The 21,503-nt window shown below is 53.7% G+C and overlaps 1 protein-coding gene across 5 annotated transcripts; it reads right to left on the bottom strand.

Annotated features, from left to right (window-relative positions):
• Positions 1-3,606: 3,606 nt before the first annotated feature.
• Positions 3,607-19,771, bottom strand: TAL1 (TAL bHLH transcription factor 1, erythroid differentiation factor). Of its 5 annotated transcripts, none has more exons than XM_045064481.1 (5): positions 19,649-19,769; positions 16,803-16,964; positions 12,971-13,414; positions 11,482-11,576; positions 3,607-7,132 (listed from the first exon to the last, which is right to left on the bottom strand). In XM_045064481.1, the coding sequence occupies exons 3-5, from the start codon at positions 13,411-13,413 to the stop codon at positions 6,678-6,680; spliced, it is 993 nt and encodes a 330-aa protein (XP_044920416.1). In that variant the 5' UTR covers position 13,414; positions 16,803-16,964; positions 19,649-19,769; the 3' UTR covers positions 3,607-6,677. The 5 variants fall into 5 exon arrangements, with proteins under 5 accessions (XP_044920416.1, XP_044920414.1, XP_044920417.1 ...); XM_045064479.1 differs by lacking the exon at positions 19,649-19,769 and adding an exon at positions 18,563-18,845; XM_045064482.1 differs by lacking the exon at positions 19,649-19,769 and adding an exon at positions 18,550-18,845.
• Between the last annotated feature and the right edge of the window lie 1,732 nt (positions 19,772-21,503).

The following is a 21,503-nucleotide window of genomic DNA, read 5'->3' on the forward strand; positions in this document are numbered from 1 at the left end:
GTCATCTGCAAAGTGAAGCTACTAATTCTCATCTCCCAGGGCTGGCATGGGATTTCAAAAGAATCTACATTGAGTGCTTGTGTGTTATAGAAAGAGCTGTTATTATTGCTAGAAATGGGGTTGGGATAGGGTTATACCTGGGGATGGCAGAAGAGAGAAAGAGGGCAGAGGGGGGGAGTGGAAACATTAATTATTCCTCTGGACTTGCAGCATGCTGGCAAGGAGCTTACCCTGTCCCTGTCAGGAGCCCGGGGGCTCAGGGGCTCAGAGGTTGGGTGGAGAGTGTATGGAGCGGAACAGGTACAGAGCCCTACAACCCCAGAAGAAAGTGTTGGGAGAGAGGAATCCAGGGACCAGGGGAGACCCTGGAGGCCCAGAGTAATGTTTGCTGAATTGGAAAGAACCTGAGGTGGAGGCTGGGCACGTTTCTTGAAGAATGCCATATCCTGTAATCCAGGTGCCTTTGCAGGGAGGCTCAGCCTGTCTCAAGCCCCGGGCATCTCCTCTCAGTGGCGGATGTGAGTTGCTCCAGTGATGCTGGTCCTCCCTCCTGGGGGCCGTACTCCTGACCAGCCCGCCAGGAATCAGACAGGGCCCTCTTTCTATCTTCTGCCATCCCCACAATCTGTAGCAGTCTTGGAACTTCAAGCCAGGTAAGTCTGACCCCAAAAGCCAGGGGTTTTTTTGCAGCCCAGCTGCATTTCCTGGTTTATCCCACCCATGTCCTAGTCTCACCCTTCCTGAACCAACACCACGTCGACTGCCCTCACGGCCTATCCTCAAGCTGAGCCCATTGGTTTGGGCAAGCTCCCCTGTGCCCACACTCATTGCCCATGGTCCTGGGCAGATTGCTGGACAAGCTGAGCTGTTAGCTTCCCTGCAGCACAACCCAGGCCTATCTGCTCGCCAAACGCCAACTACTTATTGGCTGTTTCTTCTTCCGCTCTTGAACATCAGTGAGCATTGGCTCTGGACTCAGACCTCACTTCAAATCCTGCAAAAGCTATGTGAAACCCCAGCCCCTCTCTAGGCCTCATTTCCTTCTCTGGACAACAGAGAGAATGTCCGGGGGATCCTGACTTACTTGGTTCCTTATTGTGACTCATGATGGCCGCTGCTGGACACTATGTGCAGCCCCATGGCACGTCCTCAGTATGCTGCACAGAGGCACTTACTGGACTTGTGTGGGGCCGTGGGACCAGAGGGGGCACCTTCAGTTTTTTGCAAGTAGAGAAGGGGCAGTGGGCAACATAAGGAGGCAAGGTTGCCATGAGGACTTGGATAAACTGCTTCCTGATCTTCACCAGCTGCTGGGGCCCAGCCAGAAAAACCGCACACCCTACCTCCCCACCAACAGAAGCAACCGAAGGGACAGAGCGGTCCATTTGTCCCTAACCAACCCAGGACTGTGGTATTAGGTGGGGGTTGAGGAACATTGCAGGAGGGGTGTTTGTAGGGATGTTTGTAGGGATGACCCAGCCTCCCACCCATCCATCCCAACCCCCCTCTCTTCCATGCTGGCCTCAACACTGAGCTAGGACATTCTATACATTAGAACCTCTTCATACAGTAAATATTGAATAATTTGAAAAATAAAATAATTGAAATAATAAATAATTATATAAATAAATAAATATAAAATAAAATAATTGAAAATATTGAATGGGTCCCACGCTCGGTCTTCCAGGGCCCTCAGGAGGCCTAGAGACACATGACCCTTGAGGGGCTCATGTTTGAGTGGGGAAGCAGACAAGGGGGCAAACATTAGCCAGCACAGAGGGAAGGAAGGCCCCACCATGTCAGGGCAGTCTTCTGGATGCTGGAGACAAGTTAGCCAGATGAATGGAAGATGGACAAGATAATAGCAACAAAAAGTGCAAAACTGGTTGTTTAAAAAAAAAAAAAAAAGGCAACGGGACAGAAAGGAGAGTCCAGCAGGAGCAGAGAAAACAAAGGGCAGAAGGGCAAGAACACGGTCCCTTCCCTGAGGTGGGCACAGGATGCCCTGGGAGGCAGGAAGCCTAGTCCTGCCCTGCTTGCCACTGTTGTCACCATTCCAGAGATGTGTGGCCCTGGGAAGACTCCCTTCCTCTTTGGGCCTCAGTCTTCCCACCTGGAGATGGAGACATTAGCCCAAAGGATCCCCAAGGGCCTGGCCCACCTGGGCAGTCAATAGCCTCACAGCCTCTGCCTGGTGGTCACAGAGTCAGCTCCTCCTGACCTCTCTGGAGGTGGACTGCCTTGCCTTCTCCTGGGAAAGGTCCTTCCGGAAATGGGTGTTCCTCCCTTCTCATTCTCCTCCCCTCATGCTCTTCTGGCCAGAGCATCTGTGACCACTGTGTTGGGCTTGGCTAACCACTTCCTCAACTCCAAACCCCCTTTTATCATAGGCTCTGAAATTGCTGTCTTGTGCACATACTCTCTCTCTCCCTGCCACCCTGCCTGCCTTTCCCCCTAGGACTAAGTCTCATCATCCCGTCCCCACAAGGGCCTCCTTGCCCCAGGCCAGGGAGAAGCACACTTGGAGTCTTCCAAAAGCCCAGAAACTTCTCTCTGGGCCAGGGCATGATCCCAAGCTCTGCCAAGCCTTGGCCCTCCTAGCTACAGGTGGAAGCTTCCTAGGACAGGGGCCACCAAGATCCAAGCCTGGTGAGATAAGCAAGGCTGACCCCAAAGGAGCCCGAGTTATCCATGGGCCCCTTGAGTTCCCCTCTGAACTCATCTTTTTTCCCTAATACTAATCAGCTTCTAATGTGCTGTATCTTTACTACATCAATCCCATAATCAATGTATTTCATATGTTCACAGGTATCTGATCTGTGTGTTTACCGTCTGTCTCCCTGCTAGAATTCAAGCAACACAAGAACAGGGATGTTGGTTTTCTTCACTGCTGGATCTCCAGTACCTAGAATAACACCTGGCCCATTGGAGGGGCTCAAAAAATATTGTTAAATAAAAAGATTGGCTCTCCATTAGAAATTCTGACCTACTGAGCTCCCTGAAGTTCCAACGGTCCATTTGCGGGACCCCACCCTCCTCTTCCACCCTCCCCCTCACCTCCCCTCTTTGCCTGGAACCCGGAGTCCCTGCCTGTACGGGCCTTCCCATTCCTGAGCCTCCATTCACTGATCACTAACCCGAAAGCCTCAGCCTATCCCCGAGCCCCATGTGAGTCCTGCACCCCCAGACCCTAAAGAGCCAGGCATAATAGAGGCAGCATCCCTTTGAGTCATGAGGGCCCCTGGGATCCTGCTCTGCTGAGAACTTAGTCTGTCCTGAACCAATGATAAAAGCAACCAGCCCAGCCATGGAGCCTGAACCCAACACGTACAGGGGACCATCTGTGGGGTGGCCCCGAGCCAAAAGTGTGGGTACACGATGCTAAGAAGAGTCCCCCACTCAGAGGTCTGGCAGAGCGAAAAGAATGGAACCTTCATAGGAGGAGCCTCCGGGTGGTGGGTGGTGAGTGGGATCCCACCCCGAGAGGACAGCTGAGCTCTGGAGTTCCCTCCATTTCGGGAGAGACAGACTCTTACCAGGCCCCTTCCTTTTAATGTCCCAACTCCCAGGCGTGGGGGGTATAAGCTGCAAGGACAGAGTCCAAGCCCGTCTGTAAAACTTTTATTTAGAAATCTTCCCAATATATCCTTATATATATACACACATCATCACCACAAGGGTTGTGTTGCTAAAGAGTCACGCCCACAGTGTTGGCCTCCGGGCTGTACAAAGGTCAAGGTACCTGGAGCGGTTACTCCTCTTCTGCCGAAAAATGCAGAGACCAACACAACCCATCACGTACAGTACAACAGAGACGGAAAGTGCTGGGCCCGCCCACAGGAACAACGCTCTATGTACAGGGGCAGGGGCGAGCCTTCGGCGGGGGAGGGGTCACGTACCATCGGAATCACAAGTACGACCAGACCATCCCCAAAGGCCGAGATAGTTGTCGGCTGACTACAGATGCTGGGCCCTTTGCTCTGTTTTTGGAAAAGAAGAAAGGTTGTACCATCTTGTCGTTTGTCACCGCCAATAAAAGCATAAGAATTTTCCTGAAAAGATGCGAATCCCTCCAGTTCTTACAATCATCTCTGTTCTCGATTTTTTTCCCCTTTTACATCTTTTCCCTTGGCACAGGTATTACTCTTGGAAGGTTGCCATTTCTTCATAGGTGACGAGGCAGAGGAAGGAGTGTGGTGGGTGGGGCGAGGGGGGTGCAGATGAACATTAAAATTGTGGATCTTCAGTCAGTCTTACAAAAACACGAGGCTTTTGCCTATCCCTACCCAGGCCCGTGGCGGGAAGCTGTGTTATGTCTTACATATTCTCTGCCCATATCTTTTTCCATTCTCACTCCTCGACCTCTCCTTGGAAAGAGACACAAGTGAGGTCAATCTGGAGAAATGAGGACAATCCGGATAACTCAGGTAAAAGTGGTTTGGAACCTAAATTACCCAGATCCTGCGCAGTCAGTCAGACTGGCCCACTGCCCAGGCCCTGGACTCAGGATAAGAAACCCCATTGCAGGAATGATGCTGAGGTTGAAAGAGTTCTTTCTGGTCTCAAAATGCTTCTAATTTCATGAATTCACTTGGAATGGAATCCACAGCCCTAGTGGACAGGCCAAGCCAGGGTATTTTATGAGAAACGGACACTGAGAGAGGGATAACTTATCCACGTCATTCTGCAAGTCTGAGAGAAGAGGAAGCCAGAAGCCTGAGTTCCTGATAGAACGAGCGATCCGTCTCCTAAAACCTCTCCATCCATCCATACTGTGGCCACTGTTCACTCCCAGGTCAAATTAATCCACCGGGAAACAAATGCAGCTTTAGGACCGAGGATAGGAGCTCCCTCGTTACACAGATGGGATTCCTCACAGGAGATTCCAAGCATTGGAAAGAAAACAAGCCTAATGTTCAGCAAAATAGGATGCTGGGGATCTGAAATGGACAGAGAGTCTGAGTGCTAAAGGATTACCACGTTGCTCCCCTACTCACAAACTAGACCTCACAACTTAAGAGGGAGGGGACGGAGCCAGGTTTGTGCCCTGTGAGCACAGGGCTGTGCTCAAGGCCCTTCACTGGGTGGGACTGTCTTCCTTCTAACCTCAAAGACAGAATCTGGTGGGAGGTGGCTGCGGTGACTTGAGGGTACAATGACACGTGTATAGGGCTTGTGCGGGGTTTGTTCCATGGGTGTGGAACGCATGTCACAGGCAGGCCTGGCCTTAAGAAAACCATGTCCCACCACCTGGATTGACACAAGAGATCAAAAAGGGGCAGTGGTCCACTCTACAAAAAAATTCTTCACTTTACAAAAGGACTTGCAGTAGTATTTCTTTAAAAGATGAAGGATGAGGGTTCGATTTACAAAAATTTCATGTACAGCTCTCAGAGCAGGGTGCTCCTGTGGCGGTAAGCCAACCTTCCATACACACCCTAGATGACTCGGAGTTGTAGAATGCAGGGGTGCTGGAGATTCTGCTGCGTGAATGTGCACTTGTCTGGGTCTCAACCAGGTCTCTGATTGGTTTTCCCCCTGCCCTCCAAGTGGGGCTACAGCCTGGGTCTTATCAAGACCTAAAGATCCCACCAATAACTAAAGTCAAGCAAAAATCCCAAATGCCAGGAATTTGCAGGACAGGGTTTGTGCTCAGCTGGGTTCAGACCAAGCCATCAGCAGACACACACCCTGGAGAAGAGCATCAGAGGACCCACAGACGGGGCTGCACATCCACACTAAGCAGGGGTGCATGGCCATCGGCACATGGCCATCAGCACACAGCCATTGGCTTGCCACCAGAACAGCGGCGGGGAGTGGAGAGTACAGGCAGGCTGCTCTGAGACACTGCCAGGATTCGAACCCAAAGCCCAAAGAGCTCTGGTTCAATTTCACACTCACCATTCTCCCTCTCCCTGCCTTCATGAGGCCTGCCAAGGCAGGCTCTCAGCTACAGACTCAGTCCCCAAAAGGATTAGGAAGGCAAGTCTCAGTGGGGAGAAAGCAGAGCTTTGATCCCCGGGGCAAGCAGTAAGGGCTACTGGGTTTTCTGACCCTCTGGCCCAGCTAGTTGAGAGCAAGCTGTCCACTGGCCATCTTCTTCAACCAGGCCCTATAGAAGGCACCTCGAGGCTTGTGACTGTCTACGGCAGCTGGCAAGCTGGGTGGACCGACATGGGCCTGGGTGAAGATGGGGCTCACCCAGAAATGGGCGGCGACTGGGTACCTATGTATTTGGACAGAGTGGCCACACAGGCCACACCAGCCAGCTTGGGAGGGGTTAAAGGCAAGGCAGAGGCTGCTGGATGTTGCCGGGGAGAGCTGACAACCCCAGGTCTTGGCAAAGACAGGGCCCCTAAGCTCCAGGACAAAAGCAGTGTCAGTCCAGCTTCTTACTGGAGAAGTCTTAGGGATTGGGGGAAAGGGGAAGACTGTGCCGTCTTCATAAAAAGTACCTACCACTTTGCTCCATTTTTCTGTTCTCCCACTGAGGCAGGAGTCAGGGAAGCTGCCCCGGGGGCAGTTAGGGCTCTGCCAAGTTCAGACACCAAGGAAAGCTCATCGAGTCCATTGCCCTGCTTCAGAGCTGCCCAATCCTCACCCCACCTGCCCTGAAGCCCACAGGCCCAGCGGCCTGAAGGTGCCCTCCCGGCTGGTCCTGAACGGTCCCGGCCCCATCACCGAGGACCTGCTCCATCAGCGGCTGGCAGCATGGCGGGATGGAGGCTGCGGGCTGTGTGCTTGGGGGCCGGCTCTTCCGTGTAGCTGTCCGGGCTGGCCGCCCCATCCAGTGAGCTGCCGCAGCTGGAGTTCGGGGACAGCACGTCCTGCAGGAGGTCATCAGGAGGTGCACCGCCCCCTCCACCACCTCCTCCACCACCAGCCCCCACCACGGGGTCCTTGCCAGGCTTGGCCCGCTGGGTACCCTCCTCCTCCTGGTCATTGAGCAGCTTGGCCAGGAAGTTGATGTACTTCATGGCCAAGCGGAGGATCTCGTTCTTGCTAAGCTTCTTGTCTGGGGGATGTGTGGGGATCAGCTTGCGGAGCTCAGCAAAGGCCCCATTCACATTCTGCTGCCGCCATCGTTCTCGGCTGTTGGTGAAGATGCGTCGCACTACTTTGGTGTGGGGACCTGGAGGTAGGAGGACAAGAGTTTAAAAAAAAGAGATGAATGTCCCCCAAGGCACCTTTTCCTGTACAGAAGAAGAGAAACTATCCTTTGGAAAACTTGGGAAACCTAGAATGCCTTCTTGCTTTTTACTTAGAAAACTCCTGCGGCGCCTGGGTGGCTCAGTGGGTTGAGCCGCTGCTACGGCTCAGGTCATGATCTCAGGGTGCTGGGATTGAGTCCCGCATCGGGCTCTCTGCTCAGCAGGGAGCCTGCTTCCTCCTCTCTCTCTCTGCCTGCCTCTCTGCCTACTTGTGATCTCTCTCTGTCAAATAAATAAATAAAATCTTTAAAAAAAAGAAAGAAAGAAAGAAAGAAAACTCCTGGGGTGCCTGGGTGGCTCAGTCATTAAGCATCTGCCTTCAGCTCAGGTCATGATCCCAGGGCCCTGGGATCGACCCCCGCACTGGGCTCCCTGCTCAATGGGAAGCCTGCCTTCTCCCTCTTCCACGACCTCTGCTTGTGTTCCCTCTCGCATTGTCCCTCTCTGTCAAATAAATAAATAAAATCTTTACCAAAAGAAAGAAAACTCCTACTCAGCCTTCAAACCCCCATTCATCTGTTTCCTCCACTCGGGGGATTTCCCTCAACTTGTCGGGCCAGACCTCACCAATAACCATGGCCCTACAACTCCTTGATCTCCATCATCTTTTTTTTTTAAACATTTATTTACTTATTTGAGAGAGAGAAAGACAGCATGTACACACACGTGTGCACAGATCCGACTGGGGAGGAAGGGGTGGGGCAGAGGAAGAAAAAGAGAGAGTCTTTTGAACAGTCCTGTGCTGAGTGTGGAGCCTGATGAGGGGCTCAATCTCACAACCCGGAGATCACAACCTGAGCAGAAACCAAGAATCAGACACTTAACTGACTGAGCCACCCAGGCACCCTTCTGGGACTTTTGACCATTAGTGTCTATGCATGTCTCCCTCTTGGGGCTGTGAGGCATTTGAGGACAGGGACCTTATGTTATTCATTCATTGTGCCAAGAGGCCATACAGCCCTAGTGAGAAAGACAAACTCTGGAGCCAGACTTTCTGGACTGAATCCCTGACTAGGACTCACTAGACAGTTACTCGGCGCAGGTTACTTAAACTCTCTGTGCTTTAGCTTAGTCATCTGTAAAACGGAGATAATACAAGAGTAACTGAAATCATGAGACTGTCACATGGATTGAACAGCTACCACAGGTAAAGTTCTTAATACAAACCTGCCTCAGATTAAACATTCAGTAAATGGCAGCTATCGTCACCCATCCATCAGTTACATACTAATAACTGGGTACCGTGCCGGACACCGTGCCAGGCACTAAGGGGAATAGGGTCCCTGTCCTCATGGAGCATACCTTTTAATGGTGATGACAGATGATGAACAAGTAGCAAACAAATAAAGAAACAGGAGGCTGAATGTAGTAACAGATGGAAAGGAGCTACTACGTTTAGCTGAGGTGGTTGGGGATGGCATATTGGAGAAGGAGACATCTATAAGGTAAGAACTTGAGCTGAAGAAGAGCCAGCCAAGCCCAGGTAGGGAAGACAGACTACCATGGGCAAAGGCCCTAAGCTGGAAAATGGCCCAAGCCAACCTGGCTAATTAGTGTGGGTGTGATCAGAGTAGACTGGTTCCAGGCCCCACAGGTCTCTGCAGTAAGTGTGGGAGAACTCTATTCTAAGAGTGATGGAAAACAGGCTTGGCTGATCATGCTGGCGGGGATGGGGGGCGGGGGAATGGAGTAGAGAGCACAGACAAGAGGGAAAACAACCTACCCTGTGGGCTCTCTCCCCAAGAAAAGAAATGGAGAGATGGGCCACGCAAGGCTCGAAACAGGTGTCTGAGGGCTGCCTCAGTCTCTCCATGTCTACTGATGACAGACTAGACCGAAATTCAGACTAGATTCATGTCCTGAGCCTTGTGAAGCAGTAACAGACCCATGCATGTTTTGAGCACCTATGGTATTCAAAGCACTGCACTCAATGTCCCAGTCCGACCTGGCATTCCCAAAGCCAGAGAAAACAGAAGAGGGCCCTCCTGATGCTCCTGAGCTCCTGGGCTGAGGTGGCCGCTCCCCTCCCAACACTGAGGCCAGCCCAGCGCCGGGCTCCCAGTGGTCACCAGGAAGCTCCATGCACTGAAAGAATTCCTAGGCTGGGGATATTTGTTCGCCCTCTTCAACCTCAGAAAGGGGAAGCTAGGATAGGGGAAAACAGGAGAGGAGGGGTCAAGGCCTCCCCTTGGTCCTACAGCTTGCTTCACTGCTAAGGAGAGACAAGGATGGCTCACCCAGGCACGGACACTGGCATGGACACACATACACATGGATGCACACATGCATGTATATACATATACATATAAATATACATATACATATACACACATATACACACACACCACCTCTCAGGGAGGACAACGTACCCCCTGCCTGATAACGTCTGCAAGCTGATTTTCCAAACCCCAACAGGCCCAGGGCCCAGCTGACTCTTTGCCAAAGACCAGCCCCAGACTGGGAAAAAACAGACACCTGCCGGCCGGCCTCCCCTGGGCTGCCTGCCGCAGAGGAAATAACTCTCTGTTCTCTGGCCTCCGGGCCAGACAGAGGGCCATCCCTCAACTGTGACATGAGGAGGTCCATCCCTGCTCCACGGCTAATGCTGGCTGACCTGGAGGGAGCAACTAGTTGGGGAAGAGACATGACAATTGCTGTCACGGCTGTAGCGAGACAGAACTCCGAAAGGAGCACCTACCCCCAGCCAGGCCCTAAAAACACTTTACCCCACTGTACTCTCTCAGCAAGCTGTGAGGAAGCTACTACTCTCCCCACTTTCCAAACGAGGAAACAGAGAATCAGGAAAGTTCAGCAGTAGGAATCCACACCAAGTCCCAACTTCAGCCCTTCCATTAGTTCCACCTCTATGGATTCTTTTTGGTGAAATCTCTGATTCCAAAGTCTCATGGACCTACTCTGTACCTTGCCCCCCCACACACACACACCTTCCTCTTCACCTCCATTTCTGTCTATTCCTCTCTGGCAGCTTCCCAGAGAACTCCCCACCTCTCTACACCTTCCTCTTCCCCAAGTCTGTCTATCCCTCTGTGTCCTCCGCCTCTCTGGGGCCAGGCACTGAGTAGGTGCTCAGTAAATATTGGTGACATTTATTAGTAATGGCTTCCCTGTAGTTCGGCACTCCCCCCAAAACCTCAACTCCTGTCCCCTTCTCCTCCTTCCTCTTCTCTGTGGCTGGCTGATTCTCCTATCTTCTGCCCTCTCTTCCCTGGGGAACTTTGTGGCTGGTCCTGCCTACTCTCGTTTGATATACCTCCCTCCCCTCTCTAACCCAGCAGCACTGACAACCCACCACCCTTCCCTCTTGGACCTACACGCCTCAAGTCCCTGGCTAGTTAGGTCCTATAAGGTCTGTTCCTTGTCCAGATTCTAGGCCCTCTCCCCTCCAGAACACCACAGAGGACTCCCCTCCAGAAGCTCCAGCTTTATACATATCCCTCCTGCTGGCTCCTTGAATAAATCCCAGTCCGGCTTCAAATCCTCAGGTGTCCTTCCTACAGGGGTCCCAGGCCTCAGTGGAGCTGACACACGGGCAGTAGCTCCAGGGATTTGCTCCAAGTTCCGGGCTCTGAAGGGCCTGCTCTCCCGCCACCTGGTGTTGGGTCTCATCTACTACATGGGAAGAGGGCCAGGATACTCCAAATTTCCCATTCATCCAACCCCTTTCCCAAGTTCAGCGCGAAAGACTATTCAGGTAGTTCACAACAGTAGTGCTGGGGACCTTCTAGAGGATGCGGGGAGGGCAGGGTAGATTCTGTGATGTCGGGACGGGAACTCCAGGTCTCAGCCCTGGGTATGGAACAGGGGACAAGAGGGCCCCACAATAATGGGACCTAGGACAAGGGCCTTAGCTGTCCAATTCCAGGCAGAGAGCAGACTCCAGATTCCAAAAAGGACTTGGGAGGAGGTGCAAGAAATCCCTGAGGGTCTTCTGCCCTCCCCCTGGGATTCTTGCCAAATGTGGAAATGGAGCTACAGTGGGGACTGCAACTGACCCTAGAGATTTGGGCTAAATGCTGCAGTGTGTCCTCACTGCCATGTACCCTCTTCCCAGGAGCGTGAGGATGGCACCCCCCCAGCCCCACCCATGACTTCCCCTTGACCCAGGTCAGTTGCAGGGCAAAGACTCTCCTTCCAAGGCAGCCAACCCATCTACGTGAGACACCTGTGGTGTATAGTCCCTGAAGATCCCACCTTTGGGGCTCTAACCAGCACGAGGGGTGAGTACAAAGGGAGAGGCAGGTAGACTCACCATCAGTAATCTCCATCTCATAAGGGGAGGGTCTCCTCTTCACTCGATTATTGGTGGTGAACATAGGGAAGGCATCTGGCTCCCCAAAGAACCCACTGTGGGAGGGAGCAGGCAGATCACAAGATCACATGTAGGTGGAGGGGAGAAAGCCTCCTGAGGGATCCTCCCCACAGGTTCCTCAGCCCTCTCCCCCTAGAAAACAAGGGTAACCCTGCTCCCTTCATACCTGGGTTTGGGATGCAAGGAGCATCACACACAGACACCCAAACACACCCACAGAATGCTGCTACTCTCTCTCCTCCGTGAGACAAACAAGGGAAGAAGGGGCCACACACCCACACACCCCTCCCCCCCCCCCACACACACACAGTCAGAAATGAACACATGGAGCATACGCAAAATTGAATACACACACCCCACCGGCAGACATACGCCCCTTCCCAGAAGTGAGCACACAATCCACAGACACCTACCCTCCCAAACAGGTACCCACACAGGCAGGGAGTCGCATTCACACCTGATGGTGGGCAATTTGCACCTCACAGGGCATGGGGTCCCTTTTCCCACAAATCACCCCCACCTTTGCCCTGGCCCCCAGGGGGCCTGTGCACAGACAACAGAAAGAAAACCTCCCTCCACTGACCACTGCTTACACCCCCACCACCACCACCACCACTCTGGGATCTCAACAGCTTCCTCCTCAAGGTCTCCCATAGACTCACTAACTGCCCCACATTGTCAACCCCTGCTTCATCTTCCTGTCTCCACCCCAAACCTACCTCCATCTCCCCACCATCTCAGTGGCCCCAGCAGGGGAACGGACACCTTAACAGGAGTGGGGTACAGACCCCAGCCGGAGACGGAAGCTAAGGGCATAGGGGCTCAGAAGGGGAGGAAGGAATCCGCTCCCCACATAGGCCCTGTAGCGGTTTCAGGGGAGGGAGCCCTCTTGCAACCTCAGATCCCTATCTCTTACCTGTCCACCGAGGACGGCAGCTTCCAGAAGAATTGCACGGTGAGTGCATTCAGACACATTCTTGCTCACACTCAAGCATTCTTGCTCACACTTGGTCCACACGACACCCCAGCACGCGCGCGCGCGCACACACACACAGACACACACACACACCCCATACAGCGCGGCCAGCGTGCTTCTGCTCACTGGCAGCCACAGCCCGCACTCCCGAAGGCGTGGACCCACTCTCGGGCTTCCGCACACCCATGCACTCTGCACCCCCCAGCCGGCCCCGCGCACACGCACACGCCCGCAGAGGACCCCCAGTCGCTGGCGCTCGGACTCTGGCGCGCGGGCTTTTCCGCCCTTGGGTTCATAGCACCCCCTCTCTTCCTGCGCTCCCGCCACTCCGCGCCGTCGGGAGGAAGGCGGTGGCTCCGAGGGGCAGGAGGGACGCCTGGGCCGAGGGCTCCCCCCAACCCCGCCCGCCCGTCCCGCCAGTCCCTCCCGTCCCGGTCCCGCCGCGGCGCTGACCTGCCGAGCGAGGCCAGCGGCTGGCTGAGGCTGTAGAGCAGCGCGCGGCCGGGGGCGGCGGGGGCCGCCAGCGCGGGCGGGCTCAGCTGCACCATGCGGCCGTCGCCGGGCAGCTCCGCGGGGGCCGAGGCGGGCGCGGGCCCCGGAGGTCTGCACAGCTCGGTGGTGGGCACCCGATGGCGCGCTTCGGCCGCCGCAGCCGCGTCGCGGCCCTTTAAGTCCCGCGCGGCGCCGCCCCCACCAGCGGGGCCGCCCCCCGGACCGCTGCGCGCGCCCAGCTCGATGACCGGGGGCTCCGCGGGGGCCGCGCGGCTCGTCTCCTTGGCGACGCCGTTCAGCAGGACCAGGTGCGGGGGGGCCATGCGGGCCTCGGCCGCGGCAGCGTCCCGTCCCTCGAGCGGGGGGTCACTGTGGGCCGCCTCGCTGGGCGGCCGCTCCGTCATCCTGCGGGCAGACAGACAGACAAGCGGACGCCCGCTATTACAACCGCCCCCAGCCCACCGAGGGGTGGGTGAAGGGCAGAGAGAAATTCGCGCACCGAGACGTGGGAAGAGGCGGACTTAGTGCCACATGGACACACGCCCCCCCCCCCCCCCGCCCCACCCCGGGGCCTGAAGGCAGGAGGGAAAGAGGGACTATGGTTTGGGAGAAGAGAGAGGGTGTCTGGGAGACACAGAGACCCAAGAGATGGAAAAAGACGACAGGCACTGGAAGAAAAGGAATACAGCCAGCGAAAGAAAACAGAAGGGGGGGAAAAGGAGGAAGGAAATGTAGAAAGAGGCGAGAAAGAACTAACATCGTGTCCCCCTGCTCAGGCCGCAAGGGAAGAGGAGGGAACAAATCCCCTGACCGTGTTCCTCCCGCCCCCCCTTTTGGTTTTGGCGGGGGAAACTGGCGCGAAGGTGGGGTGCTTTTCGAACCTCCCTTGCCTCTCAACAAGTAGAGACCTCAGGGAATGGAGGCTGCAGGGCCCCGGGTCCTCTGTGCCACAGCTGGCAGAAACTCCTGCCCTCCTTTTCAACACATATTCACGCCCCCCCCCCCCCCGCAGGGAGTGTCCGTCTGCACTAAGCAAATACACCGGGTATTCTACACAGCTGCTGGAAACCCCAGTGGCCCTTTACTCCCCACCATACCAGAGATGAGACTCGTGGGAGAGATGATCCTAGCCCTAATCCCCCTCCCCCTCCACATTCCACCTCTTTGAGCTCAGCAGGACTCAGAAATGAGGTGCAGTGTGGAAAGGAGGCTTGGCTAAGTGGATGTGGAACCCAGGCATTCAGAGCACCCCCAGGCCACTGGGCGTCTCAGCTCCCACCCTTGAGTGGGAAGAGATATCATGAAGGCCCTTGAATTCTTCCATCCCCCTCTCCTGCCTCTGGTCTAGTCTGGGAAATGGGAGCAATACCTCATTAATGCATTTAAAAGCACGTTCAAATGCTCAAGTAAACATTATTATTGGCAAGGAGACCCAGCCAGCGAGGGGACTGCCTTGCCCAAGGTCACGTGAACCTATTTGCCACAGAGCCACAGAGCAAGACCAGAACTACGATCTCACTCTGTCTACATTATCCTCCTGTATACACCCTCCTAAGTATATTGCTGGGGCTGCGGACACTCCTTTTCTCCAAAACCATACTCCAGGGTGACCAAAGAGGCTCTACTCTCCACTAACACTTGCTGGTAGAGGGGTGGAGGCTTCCATCACCCAGCTTGGATGCCCATGGAGCCGGGCCCCAAAAGAATAAAAACCAAAAAACCAGGAGACTCTGGGTCTGGAGTCTGGGAGTGCTTTTGAGTTGTTTTAATAAAATAAACACACACACATACACAGACACAGATATACACATATATAATCAAATCAATAGGCTTTATAAGATGTTGAAAATGGGGTTTCTCGTCTCAAAATTAGATGATTGGGATATTTCATAGCAGAAAATACACAAAAATCAAGCCCAAGCAGATTCCGTCTAATCATTCATGGCAGCTGCGCTGCCACTGCACCACTCTGGACCGGGGCTGGCCTGAGAAACGTCCTCCCACCCCAGAAGAGAGACCTGACCTTCTGAAACCTCCTTCAGAGCTCAGCAAAATTGCCACACACAAGCTGACAGAGAATTGCCATTTGGATTGCGCTTTTGCCCTGGGTCTGCCAACTCCATGGGCTCACCAGGAAATAAGAGAATTCTCCAAGACCTGGTGAAAAGAGCCACAAAGGCAGTGGGTCCTCAAGGCTTCACTGGAAGTGAGTTTACGACTATGGCGGAAACAATAGATCCGTATCCACAGAATGGGACTGCCAAGACACTGCACCAGAGGTTTACTAGTCCAGTCTTCCTGGCTCCCCTGCAGCAGGGAAATGCACCAGTAATATACTACCATGTGGTCAAATATAATATACTATAATATATATATAATATAATATACTATCCTTTGACCAATGTGGTCAAAGCGACAAGCCCCAAAGTCCTGGCACCCTACCTTACTGTCCTCACACACCATTGTGTGCCCAGTGACACCTGCTTCAGCCACAGCTTCTAACTCAGTAACAAACAAACTGTGCGCGCGGCAAGCTCTCCTTATGACACATTTATACCCTCTGATTAATTCCAAGTCTTCATGTAGGCACGGATCCCGGGGGGCAAGAGGATCACATATTCCAAATGAGTTGACCCTGGCCCCAAATGCCCTCCCCAGCCACCTATAAATATCTATATCTCACAGGTTCCCTGTGATAAACCTATATGATTGGTTCCCAGGGTCTGTGGCCGACCTCTCCCCACCCATCCCCGGACCTTAGGAAAACCTAGCGGGCTGTTCAGCAACCAGGATCACCCAGGGGAGGGGTCCATGCTCTAGAAAAAGCCAACAGAGCACTCATAAGTACCTTTGGTTGTAGGGGACTAAACCCCATCACTTGGCTTCGTTAAGATTACTGGAAGGAAAGCCTAAGTGATATTTGTTTGTTCATTTGTTTTTATTTGGGGAAGATAAGAGAGTGGGGAGAAGCTTTTGAACAGAATGACACTAGACTATTTGACCAGTACAAGTCCTCTGTCTTTGTGTCACCCAGAACCAGCTCGAAGCCCCCAACACCGGATCCTCATCTCCTGTTGCCAGATGGCCGCAACATTTCCGCTTATGTCTGAGCAAGACGGGGATCCCAGGAGCTCCTGGGGGGCAGGCACTAGGTTTCGGGCAGCTCCCAATGCCCGGCAGGGGAAAATTTCTCCTATGAAAACAGCCTCTCCTGGTATGAGTTAAGAGCTAGCTGGCTTCCTGTCCTTCATAATGCACCCACACCCGAATGACCCCCTGGGGGAGCCCCAGGCCTGCTGGAGAACCAAAAGCACCAGTGAAGAGAGCCACCTTTCCAGCCACTAGGAGACAGCGAGAGAGTGAGAGAGCGGAGGGGTGCTCCAGCACAGCCCCACCCTAGGCCTTAGGCCCCAGTCAAGGCCCACCCGAGTTGGGACTGCGCTAGCTAGCCGGGGTGGCTGGGCCTTCTTCCTGCCAGCGGCCCAGGCACACACAGCCTGCACCATCCGGATATAGCTGCGCCAAAGTTAGGAGCCTTGTGAAACACCCACAGAACCAGGACTGATGGGAGCGGCCTGGGGAACTAGGTCTGGCTAGGTGTTTTTACCCAGGATCAAAATGAAAAGGGCTTTAGAAGTCACAGAGACACCGATACCAGATTCCCAGCTCTGGGTTCATCCCCTCCCCCAGTTGTAGACTGGACTGTCCTCTGTCCTAAGCTTCCCCCACCCCAGGCCGGAACCCAAGGTCTTCCTGGACGCTGTTTCCACTAATACTGTTCCCCAAAACTCACCTGGGGCATATTTAGAGAAACCGGCCCCTCTGAATAGGATCTCCACTCCGCCGCCGCCGGAGAGGGGCGGGAGCCAAGGTCCAAGCTGCGGACGGGGATCTTTGCTTTTCCCCTCTCTCGCTGAGAGACCAGCAGTTAGGCCACGGTGTGGTCCAGAGCAGTCTGCCGCGCCCAAAGCCAGTTTCCAGGAAAGATGGGGGTGGAGAGAAAGAGGGAGGGCGAGAGGGAGGGAGAGAGAGAAATGGGGGTCAATGGCTGGGAATTACCTCCTGTCCTCACCAAGCAGCCCAGGGAATTGCAAATGCCTTTCTGCCCCCACCCTGCAGGTGTTTGAAGATTCCCCCCAGGCCCCTTAAAAAAGAACCCTACACTTGACCAATCAGGAATAACTATTTACTCCAACAACAACAAGGAGCTTAAGGTCTACACCGACCGCGGGAACAATTTCGGGCCCTCCGACGGGGTTGTCTGGCTCAGTGTGGCCGAGTTTGTTTTCTAAGCACTGACGGGTCTATGCGGTTGGCTTGGGAACCCGAGGCAGGCCGGATCAGCTGCCGAAACGCCTAGCGCCACTGGGTGGGTAAATGTGTGTTGGAAAAGGGGAATCCGGTTTTCAGACCCTGATCTGTAGGGCAGAACGTCCAAGGTCCCCATTCTCTCCACGCCCACCTTTAGTGCAAAACGAAACCAGAACCCGATTGTAAAGGCTCCTTTCCCACAGGAATGGAGTCAGAACAGCACGGATCCAAGAGGATGGGGGTGGCAAATATCTGATCTATCTAGGTCCCCTCTTTTCTTCCTACCAATGAGAGAAAGAAAGAGAGAGAGAAAGAAAGAAAAAAGAAAGAAAAGAAAAGCCTGCCGCCACCTTCCTTTCAACCATCTCCACACAATGATTTTAATTTTTTCAGTGTTCAGAGTACAGGAGAATTCTAATAATTCCTTGCAGCAATAAACAAGGCAAAGGCAAGAAGGATAAAGTCCAATACTGCTCCCCAGTGTGTAAGACAGGGGGATCTAGGTTGCATTTTTTTCTTCTCCAAAGGGTTTTATTTAATTTGTTTTGCCTAAATTGTCCAGTTTATGATTACACATCGAAATCCTGGATTAATTCCAAAGGACTCCTTTTTGCTCTGGCTTTGGTGGAAATATAGGAATAATTCTTCCCTGGGGTTTCAGTCCAATGCGGGAGATTTTCTTTCTCCTCTTCCAATCTAGATGGTGGGGGAGGGGGGAATCCACTCATTCCTGTGTCTTAGGTTCGAGTTAATTTTTGCTTTATGAAAGCGTCTCTGTGCCCTGTTCCTCTCTCCATTTTCTCTCCCTACCTCAAACCCAGTAACTTAAAAAAAAATAGAGCTGGCTGTGGGGGACCGGGTTGCTTTGTTATCGCTCCTAAGAAGCTAAATGGTTGGACAAGCCACTTCGCTACTCAACGATTACTTTAATTAAATAGAATGATGATGATGATGATGATGATGACATTAATAACCACAATAACTGGCAAAACAAAATCCATTTTTATACAGCGAGGGCAGCACTGATCCATCCCTCCACAAAGCCTGGCTCTGGTCACCCATGCGACGGATACCTGACCCACACCGCAATGTCGCTCACCCGCTCACCCGGGGAAGGGATGGAAAAGTGTCCTTTTAGATTAACCCGAGGGGCCCCACCCCAGGAGCGAAACCCGGAGAATGCGCCCATTGTCTTCTCCAGGCCTCTCCCGCAGACCCCGCGGAGGTACCTGCGAAACTGACCAGAAATGGATGAAGCCTGGGTGCGGCGGAAACCGAAGCCAGCGGCTACCGGCGTGAAGGCGCGGGCCTCGGCGAGCGCTGCTCAGCTTCGAGCCTGGAAGAACCTCCCACTCGCTAACAAACCCCTCAAACACCGAGGCACCGACCGGCCTCTGGACAGAGCAGCCGCGGATAGCGCTCCGTCGGCCCATCCAAGCCAACACTGGATTCCGAATACATCATAATTTGGAATAAAATGTGAAATCCCTCTCCCCGCCCCCTTGCCGCCTCCTCAACTTGCGGTTCCATCTCCAGCTCGCCCTCCCCTCCACCCCCCACCGATCTGCAAATACACTTCTAAAGGACACAAGCACACAGGCACACAACCCAGCACGGACAGGACCACACACGGTCCAGCCCCACAGAAGGGAAGCAAAGTAAACACAACCCAGCGCTGCCCTCCAAGCCGACATGGTCAGGCCCGCACACTGGCCAACACGATACAACGAAATCAGAACGCAATCGCTCGTGGACACACATCTAACGTAATCAGGATCACATATGTCCGACACAACAACGAAACCACCCAAATACAGTCGCAAAAGCCACACAACCCAACACGCAGAGCCAGACTCTTGTCGAGAAGGAAAAACGAGCATAATCGTATACAGCGATGAAAACGCAGGAGGGCTCAAAGAATCCAAATCAACAGCCCAAAGACCGCGGACACCATCACACTCAGACACACAGCGCTTCGCCTGGAAGACCACACTCGGAAGAAGTCAGCATTGCCGACGGCTCGCACACGCACTCACAATCCCACCGCATGCACACAACCACCAAGAAGAAATGAAAACCAACCACCGCCTCGCGCATTTCTGTATATTGCGTAAGGAAAAAGGGGAAGGAAGGAAGAGAGTCTCCGAGGCGGGAGGGGCGGCGGCGGCGAGCGGAGGGCGTCCGTGGAAAATGCCCCCCATCGAAAGAAACACAGGGAAAAGGAGCGAAGCCCTCTTCTGCGAGCGGGGAATAGAAGAGAAGAACTGATGGGGAGTTCCGCGGGGGGCCGCAGGTTGCTTTCCCCTAGAAAAAGGCCGGAATGCTCACGTTTTGCTGCTACGGGGGGATGCGTGTGGCCATTTTGAGGCCTGGTCCTTGGAGCGGAGGCCCGCCCCCGCCCCCGTCCCCGTCCCAGTCCGCCCGCGCGCCCGGGCTCCTCCAGCGACGCGCGCTAATCCCGCTCACGTTCTGGGCCTCGTTAGCATGGGCCGAGGCGCGCCGGGGCCGTGTGCGCCGCCGAGATAAGGCACTGCCGCGGGTCCGCTCGCCCCCGATAAGCGCCTCGGCCATTATGGGCCAAATGATTCATTTTAATTTGGCAATTTCACCGGAGGGAGTGGAGACTGGTTGTGCGGCGCTGGGGCCGGCTTCGGAATGCGCCACGGAGACAGTTAGGCGCGCAGTCTAGGACTCGGCGAGTCCAGCCCCATTTCTGATCCCGAAGCCTCTCGGGAACCGGGCACCGCAACCTCAGTCCCTGGGCCTTCCAGACACCTTTCTAAGGCGGCTTTCACCCCAGAACCCTGTCCCTGCCTTTGACACCCAAACCATCACTCCCCAACCTTTCCCTGGCATTCATTCTCCAGTGTCCTAGACACCCGCATTTCAAAGGGCAGTTCCTCATCCCAGAAAGCTCCCCGCTTCTCCCTACCCCCCTCACCCTCCTCAGCCCTGGCTCTATTCTGCGCTAAAATGGAGCGTGCTTCCCTCTAGGGCCATAAACTGAACTCACATCCACGGGCTCTGGGGAGGGACAACTGTTGTCAACGGAGCGATTTAAATGTCCCTTCTGCGGAGTTCCAGGCTAAGCCCGGAACCTGGGAACGTCCCAACCCCCATAATATTTTAAACATTTTAATCTTGCTATGGGAGCACCATTCTAAGCACTCTACAAACACAGATTCCTTTCCTTCTCATAAACAATCCTAAAAAGCAGGTGTTATTATTATCCTCCATTTAGAGATGAAGAAACTGTGGCAAGGACAGTCAAAGAAACTTAACCCAGGTGACAGACCTAGTACTCGGTGGAGCCTGGGTTTGAAACAAATTTGGCCTCAGAGTCCTCTCGGGAGCCCAGGTGACGAAAAAGGGCAGCTAAAGTCTAGGCTGGGAGGAGAGATCTGGGCTCAACTCGTTAGAAGGACCAAGATCTTACTGCGGAGTAGAAATCTGGGTTCAGTGTCAAGTGGGCAACTGGGACTTAGCCCAGGGAAAGCACCTGCTTTCATTCTTTTATGGTGAAGTGGAAACAGCACAAGCCCAAATCCTGCAAGTCACTTGGCTCTTAACCTCCATTTACTTGTCTGTAAAATGGGGAGATAATACCTACCTGATACTATAATAATAAAAAAAAAAAAAAAGTCAGTGGTGAGGGGCTTGGGTGGTGAAGTCTGTTGAGTGAGGGACTCAATTTCAGCGCGGGTGGTGAGATGGAGCCCCGTGTCAGGCTGTACGCTCAGTGTGGAGTCAGCTTGAGATTCCCTCTCCCTCTCCTTCTGCTCCTCTCACTCTCTTTCTTTCTCTCTCTCAAATAAATAAATCTTACACAAAAAGGTGGGGGGTAGAATAAGGGGTTAGAATAAGAATCTATGGAAGCTCACCCAGCCCAGAGCCCAGCACGACACCATATGCACATGGCATGGGAATTCTGGTTCTTGTTATACGGAAGGAAATTAAGGCACAGAGAGATAGGACTTGGCCAAAGTTCACAGTGATTGGAGGAAAAGCTGAGAGCCAAACTCAAGTATCCAGTTCCCAGTCCACAAGTCTACCCAACATGCCAGGATGCTTGGTCCTTCCAGAGCTCTGGTCTGGTGCCTGAGAACTAGGGAAAAGCCCCTCACCTGGTCCCAGACTGAGTCCCAGTCAAGGATGGAGCCCAGAGTGTGGTCACAGTCTGAGT

Source organism: Mustela putorius, unplaced genomic scaffold (genome assembly GCF_011764305.1).
Source record: "Mustela putorius furo isolate JIRA1106 unplaced genomic scaffold, ASM1176430v1.1 tig00003853_pilon_pilon_pilon, whole genome shotgun sequence".
NCBI lineage: Eukaryota > Metazoa > Chordata > Mammalia > Carnivora > Mustelidae > Mustela > Mustela putorius.

Excerpts from the sequence above, each read along its gene's own strand:
- TAL1 (XM_045064483.1), bottom strand. The coding sequence starts at position 13,413 with ATGACGGAGCGGCCGCCCAGCGAGGCGGCCCACAGTGACCCCCCGCTC. Across the intron at positions 11,577-12,970 it reads CCGCTGGCCTCGCTCGGCAG|TGGGTTCTTTGGGGAGCCAG; the intron begins GTCAGCGCCGCG and ends TCCCTCCCACAG. Across the intron at positions 7,133-11,481 it reads TGAGATGGAGATTACTGATG|GTCCCCACACCAAAGTAGTG; the intron begins GTGAGTCTACCT and ends TCCTACCTCCAG.